This window comes from Colossoma macropomum, unplaced genomic scaffold (genome assembly GCF_904425465.1).
Source record: "Colossoma macropomum unplaced genomic scaffold, Colossoma_macropomum, whole genome shotgun sequence".
Lineage (NCBI taxonomy): Eukaryota > Metazoa > Chordata > Actinopteri > Characiformes > Serrasalmidae > Colossoma > Colossoma macropomum.
The window spans coordinates 37,706,414-37,719,312 of NW_023494805.1; the positions used below are offsets into that span (position 1 = coordinate 37,706,414).

Below are 12,899 nucleotides of genomic sequence, written 5' to 3' on the forward strand. Positions count from 1 at the left end.
ACCAGCTACTGGCAACCATCTGTGCGGAGGTCGGCATCCCAGATGTTATAGAGCTATTTTGTTCTTTCAACAAAAATCAAACCACCTTGGGAGCCACATTTTATGTACATTTTATTGAAGTAACATTTTACCATCCAGGCTGCAAATATGTCTCAGTATGTGCTAATGTCCTAAAGGGTAAAAATGCTTTAAGCTTTAGCTCAGCTATAGCCACTTTTCTCGCATCTCTGGCAGGGAACTTTCCCACAAAAGTAGAATAGTTTCTTGTAAAACTTTCAACGTGATTTTTTACGAGGCTGATTTCAGCTTCTTGTTCGAATTTTCCCATTCCGCCTTAAATGGCCCCTGAGACGCCAGAATGCAACGGTTGCACCATTTAAGGTGGAACGGGATAATTCGAACAAGAAGCTGGTAAATGAGAATCTGACTTCAGTTTTGGCACTTTTTAGCATTTGACAGTTTCTCGTTGCAGATTAAACGTATCAGGGAACCAGCTGGAGTGATTCTAAATGCAAATAAGTCCACCCATCTCAAAATTATCGATGTTCGTCTTAAATCTCTCTCTTTGCTGTTTTGTTACTAGCTAGGCAAGACTGTTGTCTGCGTTGTTATGGTGACCAACAGTCTGTACCCCAATCTTCAGTGTTAAAGGGTGAATTAGTGGTTATACATTAACTCCAGCGTTTAAGACCACTTATTGTTAAAACTGTGTTGAACGATCAGCAGAGCTTTATTTTACTGTAAAGGCAGGTTATTTTATTTTTACCTACAAATCTAATTCTGCTGTGGAGCCACAACAGGGCAGTAAAAGAACCGCATGCTGACCCCTGGCCTACTGTTTCTGCAGAATACACTCTTCTACTAATATGTCTCCTAATATGGTCATTCTCCTAATATGTAAATCAGTTTGATTATCTCAGCTTTGAGTTGGAGGTGAGGCTTAATTTGGTCAGCAGTTTAATTTGTTTGTTTCCTTCGCCATTCAAGAAACCCTCAAAAGTCGTGTTATGAGTGCTAAAAGTACTGTTGCTCCTCTTCAGTAATCACCACTTTGTAACACCAAAATAGGGTCTCAGGAGTTTGAAACATCAGCCCCCATCTGTCCATAGCACGTTCATGATGATGACATGATAATGAGGTATTTTGATCACTGCTTTATCTTCCCTCTGGTGCTCTACAGGGCAGCTGACCGTAACAGTGGATCATGCTGTATATGGCGTGAAGCTGAGACGGAGCCACAGGGATGCTGCATGTTCCGGGCTGAACGAGTGTGAAGGTGCCTGGCTGTGTGTGCTGGCTCAGGAGCGGTCACTCTGCATCAACATCAGCAGCAGCTTTGTACAGAATGGCCAGACTGGTCTCCATGCCCAGCTCTACCACTCCTTCCCCTCGTTACTATCTGCAGGTGAACTCTTACACACTGTACACACTTAAAAATGATGGTTCTTCAAGGGTTCTGTATAGAACCATGAACACTCAAAGAAACCTTTGCATGAGTAAATGGTTCTTTGCATGGTGAAAGGGTTCTTCAGATCGATGGAGAATGTGTTGTATATGGTTCTACATAGCCACGGTGCTTTAGTAAAGAACCGTTTAAGAACCATCTTTTTTAAGTGCGTAGAACCATATACAACACATTCTCCATCAGTCTGAAGAACAATTTCACCATGCAAAGAACACTGTAAGCATGCAAAGGGTTCTTTAAGTGCTCATGGTTCTTAAAAAGGATGGTTCTTAAATGGTTCTTTAGTAAAGACAGTGATTCTATACAGAACCATGAACACTCAAAGAAACTTTTGCATAATTAAAGGGTTCTTTGCATGGTGAAAGGGTTCAGACTGATGGAGGATGTGCTGTAGATGGTTCTACACACTTGAAAATTATGGTTCTTCAAGGGTTCTTTAGTAAAGAAAATAGTTCTAAATAAAATCATGAACACTAAAAGAACCCTTTGCATAAGTAAAGGGTTCTTTGCATGGTGAAATGGTTCCTCAGACTGATGGAGGATGTGCTGTAGAGGATGTGCTGTTTCTATACAGAACCTTTTTGAAAGAAGTTCTAGATAGTACCAAAACGGTTTCTTCTATTGTTACAAGCTTAACGTTGTAACAACAGTAGAGCTTTTTTTGGTACAATATAGAACCCTTTTCAGAAAGGTTCTGTGTAGAACCATATATAACATATTCATCATCAGTCTGAAGAATCATGCAAAGAACCATTTAATCATGCAGTGTTTGAGTGTTTGTGGTTCTGTATAGAACCAGTTTCTTTACTAAACAAGCCTTGAAGAACCATCTTTTTAAAGACTGTATATAAAACCTTTTTGAAAATGTTCTCCAAGCACCAAAAAGGGTTCTTCTGTTGTTACATGCTTGGTATCATAAGAACAGCAGAACCCTTTTTAGTGCTACATAGAACATTTTCAAATGGTTCTATGTAATAATCTGAAGAATCATTTCACCACAGAGTCCTTTAACTATGCAAATGGTTCTTTGAGTGTTCATGGTTCTATATAGAACCATTTTCTTTACTAAAGAACCCTTGAAGAACCATCTTTTTTAAGAGTGTGTGTATAAAACCTTTCAAAAATGGTTCTGTATAGCACCAAAAAGGGTTCTTCTACTGTTACAAGCTGGACATTGTAACAATAGTACAAACCTTTTGGTACAATATAGAACCCTATTCAGAAAAGTTCTGTATAGAACCATATATAACATATTCTCTATCAATCTGAAGAATCATGCAAAGAACAATTTAGTCATGCACATGTTTCTTTGTGTGTTCATGGCTCTATATAAAACCATATATATAATGTCAGCCCTGACAACAGGATGGCTCTGGTTTCGGGGTGACCCCAGACCAATGCACCCTCCATCTTTCGTTTCCCTGTTTGCCTTTTCACCTGCTAGTCAGCACTCAGCAGACTCTAATATGATCCAATCACTGAACACGCATGTTGATGCAATGTGTAAACAGGCTCATATTATATTTGTGTGTATATTTATCATGTATACATGATCTCCAGTGGGTTTTTTGTCTACTGTACCCATATTTCCTCTAGGAGAGCCCTAACATACATTCCTCTGTGTATTTCCATTGGAGCAGGGCTTCCTTTTAACAACACTGCAGTGGTTCATGTTAACTGTAGTGAGAATGGGCTGTTGACTGAGGTGGGACTCCATGCTGGGTTCAAAGAGCTACAGATCACGCTGCAGAGAGGAGTGCACAACTCCACAGAAACCACCGGACACTTACTGGTTAGTACACCTTCGATTCTTCACCTTTCTTACTGAATTTTATTAAAATCTCATGATAATATTCATCTCACACAGTATTACACCATTCAGAAGTCTGAACACATTTATCAGAACTGACTTTTTTTCAGAACAGTCCCAGAACTGGCCCCCAAATGTTTGCTCTGAGATTCATGTAGGCCCCAAAGTGGAGTCTTAAAAATGACAAATGTCACTAATGTCACTGTCTTAATTGAATGAGAGTTTTATATATATGGGTAAAAATAATTTTTTGCTAAATTCCTTAAACACACAATAAAATAATTACAGCCAGAAAACGTTATTTTATTTTTTATCATTTGCTTGATATTTTTATTTTTAAACTCTTTACAATTCCTAATTTCACAATTATAGAACAGTTATTAACAATTAAGCATTTATATAGTTCCCTTTTTTCACTGCTTTAATAGAATGTGTATCACTTGTGTGGTAATACATCATTAGCTAGGCATAGCAGTGGCAATCGGATAAACAAAATCTACTTATAAAGCTAATTAAAAGTTTACTCCATTTAACCCTTTAAAGTCTCAGGCGTATTACATACTAAGGCTTATTATTTAGTAACTATAAGACTCCAGTGCAAACTGGTTGAGCTATTCTTGGGTTATAGAAGTGTGTAATAAAGCTTTGGACCCACTGGTGGGCACTGGCCATTAAGGCGATAAGCTACACTATGTAAGATTTGGGAATGTGGAGACCTCTCTGGTGGAAAGAGCTTCCGACCCCTTCCCCAAGCAGATGAATCTGATGATTGCGAGTGCGTTGAAAGAGTATTTAAAGAGAGCTCAGTTAAAACTTGGTGAAGGACGTTTCTTCTGAGGATGGGAGTAAATTATCTAGTGTTGTCATCATATCTTCATCAATATAATGTTGATGTTGCGTTTGAGATCTAAACATCGAGCCCAGTGTGCCCTTCTCCCAGTTAGACCCCACCCTGATTGGCTCAAACACATTATTAAGGGCACATATTACTCCATGCTCACTAATTGTGTTTGTCTTCGAAATTAAAGTGTGTCCAGACTTGACTGGTATGTGTTACAAGTTTAAATCACTTGCAACAGTCACTTCTTGAAGCTTAGGCACGCATCACTTTAGTGGTTTTGCATGGTTGGCCTAGAGACCCTGGTGCTCTCTGGGTCGATCGGCCTGTTATTGGAGGGAAATGCCTCTGATTCCACGCTCCTCTCCTACGAGGAAGACAAACTAATGGGACAGACGGCTTGTTTTGACAGGTGAACTTCACAGGGGAGTTAAGCCCGGATCACCTGCTGGGCTTCTGCTACACACAGGCTCTGGACCAGTCGCTGCGGGTATGGGGGGGTTCCTCTGATCACGATTCTGTTGATTTGGAGGATTGATCCTGTTCAGTACTCACTTCCTTCTTTTCATAATGTCTTTTCATAATAATAAACTACACACCAAAAGGTATTTTACCCAATATTTCATAGGGCGGTTGGGAATAATTACTTAATGATCGATAAATGTATAAATTATTTTATTGGAATATTGTCATAGCAAAACCTGTAGGATGTTTCTCTATAAAGCAGTGCGTATTTTACTGTGGGGGAGCTCATTGAAAGTGGACATTAATTTTGTAGATGTTAAGAAAAAATCATAGGCTGTCAACGTGAACCGAATATCATAACACATTCTCCCTCCGTATGTGAAACATGGTATCAGGGAGGGTCTCTGAATTATACTTGGAATTATAAGGTTCTATCTGACATTTTTGTCAAAATTGATTTATTCATATATTCTTATTCTGAGACTTAACATTATATGAGGTGTTTTTTAAAAGTTCTATGCATTTTTGGACTTTTATCTAGAAAACAAAAGGGTTCTATCTTCAAAGTCAGACTCTTACATGGTTCTATAAGGTTCTATCTGCCAGCCATTTAGCACTTTGAACACACACAAGAGGACCAGTCAGGCTCTGCTTCTTTGACACGTCACCGCTCTGCTCAGTGACTACAGGAAAAACTTTATGAAACATGGAAACATTTTGCTGAAACTCTGCCTGTCTTTTTGCAGATCTTTAAAAAGTCTTACTGTGGACGATTTTCTCTCCATGATAGGTGGGGATGATGGTAGGAGCAAGTGAAACATGATATTATTAGCATTAACATTATTTTTCATGCCCACAGGTGCACAGTGACAATCAAAACTCATTTTAAAACTGGCTGGAGAGTCACTTTCATTGGCCAACCGCCTTGTCTGATAAACAAACTTGGGTAGTAGCCTATCAGTGGCTTTACCCTACATCATGCAGGTTTAGATTGATGGCCAAAACAATGAATGGCAATGTCAACAACCAGAACTTATTAACCCCTTCAAATCCCAGGCTTATTACATACTAAGCCTTATTATTTAGTAACTACAGGGACTTCAATGCAAACTGGCTGAACTGTTCTTAGGTATAGAAGTATGTAATAAAGCTTTGGGCCTGCTGGTGGGCCCTGGTTATTTAAAGGGTCAAATAATACACCATATAGTGTAATTATGCACTTTTGAAATATGAGGACTGCTGGATATTCATCTTTATTATAACTTCATTTTTGATGCTGTATAGCTTCCTCTATCATTTCTGACATTATTGAACTTTTGAATGGTGGTACATGTGGATACACAGAGCCGTACTAAACCATTCTCTGCGCATTGGTAGGTGAAGATATGGGTCAATCTCACAGATTCCATTCGTGTTGAGAAACCAGAGACGACGTCGCTGTCATTCGAGATCCAGGGTCACCGCCTTTCCTCCAGGTTCAGTATAAACACATCTGCCTTAATGAATATCACAGGAATCATTTACACAATTGTTCACTTATTCCAAATATAGTCAGACATGTTTTCACTGGAGCTTCAAGCATAATGTAGCAGTCTAGACATCTTTTTGAGTTTACTTAACAACTGAACACGGTTTAAGACAAGTGTGATGTTGTCCTGCTCCCGCCCGCTCCCGCAAGGTCTGATCCTGCTCCCACCTGTTCCCGTGGAATCATTTGTCCCGCTTCCGTCCACAACCGAAACATTTTGTCCTGTCTCGCCACACAGAAGCAGTATGAGTGAATCAGGCCAAAGCTATGTGAATTTGTGCATTGTGCCTCTTTAGAATGACTTAATTTTTACTGTTTTACTAATATTATTTTATATTGTTTACACATATGATTTAGTGATCATTCTGCTTTATTTAGGCTGGTCATTAATTTGCAGGATTTCTCTTCATGTGTGCTTCGGCCCGCTCCCGCCTGCAGTGGGCTGGTTTCCCGCCCGCTCCTGTGCACAACACTGAAAATTACTCCTGCGCTGCAAGATATTTTGGCGGGAGTGCAGACCTCTAGTGTGATGCTTTAGACCTGCAGTTTTAAGCCTCCATTGTTAGCAACAGTAGGCTTGTAACTCCAGTGCAAAACTGAAGAAGCAAACTTTAGACACCAGACCTGCTTTGGCACATTTGACTAGATTTGGGGTGAGGAGAACTTACAGCTACAGCTAACTCATTTCTCTTAACCTGCATTTTATAGCACAGTTAGGTAAACAATGGGTTTAAGTTGCAAGAACAAGTTCAGCTTACTTAAAAATAGTCAATGTGGTTGCCTGTTCATGAGGTGAAGTTGCGTAATTTTACACTATAAAAAGATCTGCAACTTTTAACTTTGAAAAGTTACCAGGTTAACTTGACAACTTTTTGAACTTTAAGCTGTAATATTAAGTTCACTGAACTCAACCTTTCGACATGCAGTATGTTTTACAGTGCAGGGGTCTCGAATGCCCTCTCCTCATGTGATCATGAGTTCGAATCCTGGAGACAGCACAGCCCTCCCTGGTAAAAAGACCAAGAGGAATTAACACTCAGACCCAGCCCCCCCAGCCCCCTCCCCAGCCTGGGGCATCATGCGATAGGATAGAAATTATGCCTGTGGATAGAAATTAACAGGGACATTAATTAGGGGGGACAATGTAACTAGTCCAAAACAAAAATGTAAGCAATGTCAGCCTATAAGGAGGTAACCGTGTTTTTATTCTGAATCAGCTCAACGTAATCTATAATCTACATGACTAAAATGCAACACTTAAAAAGTTTAAGAGAACGTTAGACTAAACTAAGAAGTTTGAGTCGGGGTAAATCATCAAGTTGAATTAACTTACAAAAGCTATACTGCATGCAGGGGTGTAGCCCAGGGGTGGCCGGGGTGGCCAGTGCTACCCTTGTATGATGTTTGGCCCTTCTGGCCATCCCAGGTATGCAGAGTGAGGTATGCACTTTGCTGAGCAAGCAGATGAGCGAACACTAGTCAAAACCTTAACATCAGCTTTGTTCAATTAGCTTGAAGAAGCAGTTAATACTGGAATTCTACATTAGAGTAACAGAGTTATAGGCACCTATATACATTTCTACATCAATATAGTGCAGTATGTTTGGTTTGTTATACGTTATGCTGTGGATCACATGATGTTAACAAGTGACACAGTATTCAGCAATGAAAATGATACAATGAATGAAGCAAACAGTATATTTTCACTGATTCTTATTAAAAACAGGTTTAAAATCGGTTTCAGCTGTAAAAATGTGGTCAACCAGTTAATTGAAAACATGTATTTCAGTAATGTAGGCCTCAAATAAGCACAGACGAACATTATTAAGGGCGGTTTCATTTCATTTTTCCAACTAAAAGTGCTGGACCGAGCCTGGCCACCCCACTGTAAACAATCTGGTCTTGCTCCTGGTTGCATGTTGCCTTAAGGACCAAACACACTTGCATAAAACTGTCTTCACAAAATGTAACTCAAATAGCTGTTTGTTTCATTTTAGCTCCGGGCTGAAGGTGAACGTTTCCCACAACATCTCTTCTTTACAACCGTATGTGCCGTTTGTGTTTCATGCCAAGTCGCAGGTATGAAAAACCCAGATATGACATCTTTACTTGTTTTGACATCGTCTAAACCAGGTCACTAATCTCATGCATTTGACCCCATACAGCTGAAATATCCATCTTCTGCAGTCCAGGCAGCAACAGAGTTACTGATAGACAGTAACATGATGTCTTTTGAAGGCCAGTTGGTCCGTACAAAGCTCGGATTCAAGCAGATTTTAGACTTCTATCAGTCTTTACCACAGGTAAGCGACTGGAATTTGGAAGCAGCTGAGCAGACATATAATTAATAAGATAGTTCAGCAAAAAAATCCGATCACTGTTTTTCCCCTTACCCCGAATATAGTCGATCAGTCAAGGCATTTAGTGTCCAAGATTTGTTTCCTATTTTATATATTGGAGCTATAAGGGCAAATGCTGTTTAGCATTGTGCAGACTGCATGCTTAAATCATCACAAACTTGCCTCATAAAGGTGTTAAGGAATCTCAGATAGACTATACGGTTTCTGACACATTATAACATTATGTATACAATATGGAAACATTCAGGGTTCAACATGGCAAATGTGGGCTGAACGACCACATTTTCTATATGTTATTTATTCATATGTATTGCTATATTTCCCTGCACTCTTATGAATGTATCTTGTAATTTTTGTATATACAGCTGGCCTCACTTCCCAGCACTGTTTTAGTAAGGACGGTGTATGCTGGGCACAATGGCTCACATCTTCTGACACACCACACAAAGTGGATGCATCAAGACTCAGCTGGACCTGCAGGATCTCAACAACAAGGTACTGTACACATAAACCGTATGTAAGCTGGGGTACTGTTACCTAAGGAGGTAATGCAATATACACTCACCGAGCACTTTGTTAGGTACACCTCCTTGTTTCTACACTCGTTGTCCATTTTATCAGCTCCACTTACCATATAGGAGCATTTTGTAGATCTACAGTTACAGACTGTAGTCCATCTGTTTCTCTGCATACTTTGTTAGCCTGTCAATGGTCAGGATCCCTCACCCTAGCTATGCTGGAGCTAGCTGTAAGCCTGAAGCCTGGCTTGTTGTATGGCGTGGCTGTGGCCTACACAGCTCTGATTGATTGCTATTCATGTAATCCACCAAAAGTAGAATATTTTGGTCAGAACAGTGCAGGCTTTATGTCATATTGTTGATGCACCAATGTATTTTTAATTCAAAACAGTACATGTGTAGCAACATAATCACTATACTTGTGTTTGGTCTGTATGGTGATCATATTGCTACATATCATGTATGGTTTTGTATTAAAAATACGTTGATGCTTGATATGTGGCTATATGATTACTATATTTGTGTTCTGTCTATGTAGTGCGTGATGTGTGGCAATATAGTCACTATACTTGTGTTCTGTCCATATAGTACATGATGTGTAGCAATACTGTCACTATACTTGTGTTCTGTCCATATAGTGCATGACGTGGCAGTGCGTTCACTATACTTGTGTTCTGTCCATATAGTGCGTGATGTGTGGCACTATAGTCACTATATTTGTGGTCTGTTCGTATAATGCGTGATGTGTGGCACTATAGTCACTATATTTGTGGACTGTTCGTATAATGCGTGATGTGTGGCACTATAGTCACTATATTTGTGGTCTGTTCATATAGTGCGTGATGTGTGGCAATACGTTCACTATAATTGTGTTCTGTCCATATAGTGCATGATGTGTGGCAATATAGCCACTATACTTGTGTTCTGTCCGTATAGTGCATGATGTGTGGCAATACGTTCACTATACTTATGTTCTGCCCATATAGTGCGTGATGTGTGGCAATATAGTCACTATACTTGTGTTCTGTCCATATAGTGCGTGATGTGTAGCAATACTGTCACTATACTTGTGTTCTGTCCATATAGTGCGTGATGTGTAGCAATACTGTCACTATACTTGTGTTCTGTCCGTATAGTGCATGATGTGTGGCAATACTGTCACTATACTTGTGTTCTGTCCATATAGTGCATGATGTGTGGCAATATGGTCACTATACTTGTGTTCTGTCCATATAGTGCAGCCCTGATTATTAGCAGCATTACCCTCATGTGGTGGACATTTCTTTGTAAAAAATTACATGAACGTATCTCCTCAGATGAATCTGGTTCTCAGGCCCATGGATGGAGGTTAGAGGTGAGACTGGAGAAGGAAGCTCACCGCAGACAGGCTAATGTGCTAGCTAATTGGACTGTGAGTGGACACCAAGCACAGAACAAGAGCAGGAATGGACACTGTCCAGAGGTCAGATCTTCCTCACTGCTGTAAATATTGTAAACATTACTTCATCTATACTATGCTTGAGTTTATGCTCTATTTTTAGAGCTTTCATATGCTGAATTTTGTAAGTGCTAACAGATGTGAAATTGTTTGGCTGTGTATGTATGTGTACGCATGTGTGTGTGTGTGTGTTTGTTTATGTAGATCAGAGCTACAGGGTCATGGAGCTGTGTGGGCAGCCAGACTGAAGCTACACTGGAGCTCCAACAATCCTTCACATCAACTCTGTCCCACCTACACCTGCGCACACTGTCACATAGCCTGGATCACGGACATGGCAGCAACAATCAGGTACACACACACACACACACACACACACACACACACACACACACACACACCCTACCTCCAAAACACTCCCACACACATCCTGCTGAGTTCTCAGAACTACAACTCATTCATATATATAGACTAGGAGTTAGTGGCTAAAAAAATAGAATTGATTAACCTTTTGGTTTAAATGTGAGTCAAGGTTCAGTTTCTGTTTTCTTTCTTTAATGCTTCATATGGTCATATGTATAATGGTCATAGTATAACCTTTATTTACCAAGATATCAAAACAATTATACAGTGGCATACAAACACTTGAACACCCCCAGCTATATTAGATATTTTGTTGATTTTTTAAATGTAAAGAAATACTTTTTTGCAGTTTTTCTTGCAGTACTTTTTTAAAATTCGGTTAATAAAGAGAAAAAATAATGAAATAGTACTTGTGGTATATATAAGCATTTGGACACCCAGCTTAGTAACACCCCTTTGGGCAGATGTTACAGTTTGCAACTGCTTTTTGTAGCCAGTTATGGGTCTTCCTGTTCCTGTTTTTGGACGTTTCACCCACTCTTCCTTGCCATCTTGCATGCACAGCATGTTTAAGATCTGCCCGACCAATTTCCAGTGATGCTCAAGTCAGGGTTCAGTGAGGGCCATTCCAAAAGCTTGCATTTCTCAAAGAAGTTCGTGGTGGATTTGGAGTTACTTTCAGGACTATTGTCTAGTTGTAGAAGCCAGCTTATTTTTCTCTTTTCAGATTCTCTTTCTTGACTGACTATGCCACATTTGCTTCCAAAATTTGCTGATATTTAGTGGAATCCATTCTTTCTGCTGCTCCCATACCTTTAGTGATTGTGACCAAGTTAAATATTTACTTCATCAGTCTACAGCTCTTGTTTCCAATGTGCCTATGGCTTAACCAGGTATTGTTTTGTGTACCTCTGACATTGACTGTTTGTTAGCAAACTGAATCATTTCTGGACATCTTGACCGGCACCACAATTTCTATGGTCTGGTTACCCGTGACAGTAAATTAACAGTGCAGTAGGCTGCATCGACATTAACAAGAATTCTTGAAACAAACTAATGAATTTAATATGTTTTCAGATTTGCATGAACAGCATTTCTGCAGTCACTCCACCATATTTTTGCCAGCTAGTTTGACAACTTATGGTCTGTGTTTCTTAACTGTAATCAATAACAAGCCAGGCAGAGAGGGGAGTGTTCATACATTGAAACAAACAGTCATACCCAACTTTATTAAACACATTGTAGTCAACACCAGCAATGGAGCCTATTATTTATTAATTTTGAATTGAAAATGGCATCTGTAGACACATTTGTTTTGTTTTACACTAACATTAGAACTACATTAGCACATTAGCATTAGCGAATTGGAACATAATAAAAGTCAGAGTAGAGGTCCAGTCTCTTCCAAGGGTTAAAATGCTTATTTTGGTTGATTTAAATTTTACATCCCTAATTTTGTCACTAGATCCATCTCTCCTGGGATCATGGGACCCCTGCGAATGTATCTATGACTGTGAGTAAGCATTGGAGTGCTGAGTCCAGCAGGGGCCAGGCCTGTGTCTATGTCTCACCTGGACAGGTACATAAAAGCGATTTTACCCCAAAACGTAGAAACGATGTTGTTGGTTATAAGTCTTATTGCGCAGTACATTAGTTATGCTTAGAATACTGGAAAAGTACACAGTTCTGAGGTCAGTTTTGCCATCATTTTCACACTACAGCTTAGATTGCAATACATAGTTTTTTCAGAGGATCGTGGGTCAGTTCTGTTTGTCACTCACACAATATTATACTGATGACTGCATGATGCTGTTAAAGTACAATGTAAACAAAGGTAAAAATGTTTTTCGGCATGCATAAGAGGTGTTTGTGACAGTTAAATGAGCTTCTGAGATGACTCAAACTTTTGAAATAAGTCTAGATTGACTTTCAGTGGAAATGAATGGAAATTGTTTAACGCCTTCAAACTGCAAGGGCCTTTATGTGGTTTCACGTGATTTTTCATTACATATTAATTTCAAATTCATTTTAATTGTCACTAAATCATGTAGAATAGTTACTAAATAATTGATCTTGTTGGGAACAACAATCGAGTAGTACGCCTGTTTGAGGGG

General features: G+C 39.4%; 1 protein-coding gene across 1 annotated transcript in view; it reads left to right on the forward strand.

Moving 5' to 3' along the window:
• The window catches only part of LOC118825423, a 35,149-nt gene that overhangs the window by 22,075 nt on the left and 175 nt on the right, over positions 1-12,899 (forward strand). The window contains exons 23-32 of the mRNA XM_036596008.1: positions 1,181-1,405; positions 3,106-3,257; positions 4,526-4,603; positions 5,956-6,053; positions 8,104-8,185; positions 8,272-8,409; positions 8,832-8,961; positions 10,301-10,446; positions 10,627-10,773; positions 12,251-12,364. Coding sequence (XP_036451901.1) covers positions 1,181-1,405; positions 3,106-3,257; positions 4,526-4,603; positions 5,956-6,053; positions 8,104-8,185; positions 8,272-8,409; positions 8,832-8,961; positions 10,301-10,446; positions 10,627-10,773; positions 12,251-12,364 — 1,310 coding nt within the window. The remainder of the gene's footprint in view (positions 1-1,180; positions 1,406-3,105; positions 3,258-4,525; positions 4,604-5,955; positions 6,054-8,103; positions 8,186-8,271; positions 8,410-8,831; positions 8,962-10,300; positions 10,447-10,626; positions 10,774-12,250; positions 12,365-12,899) is intronic.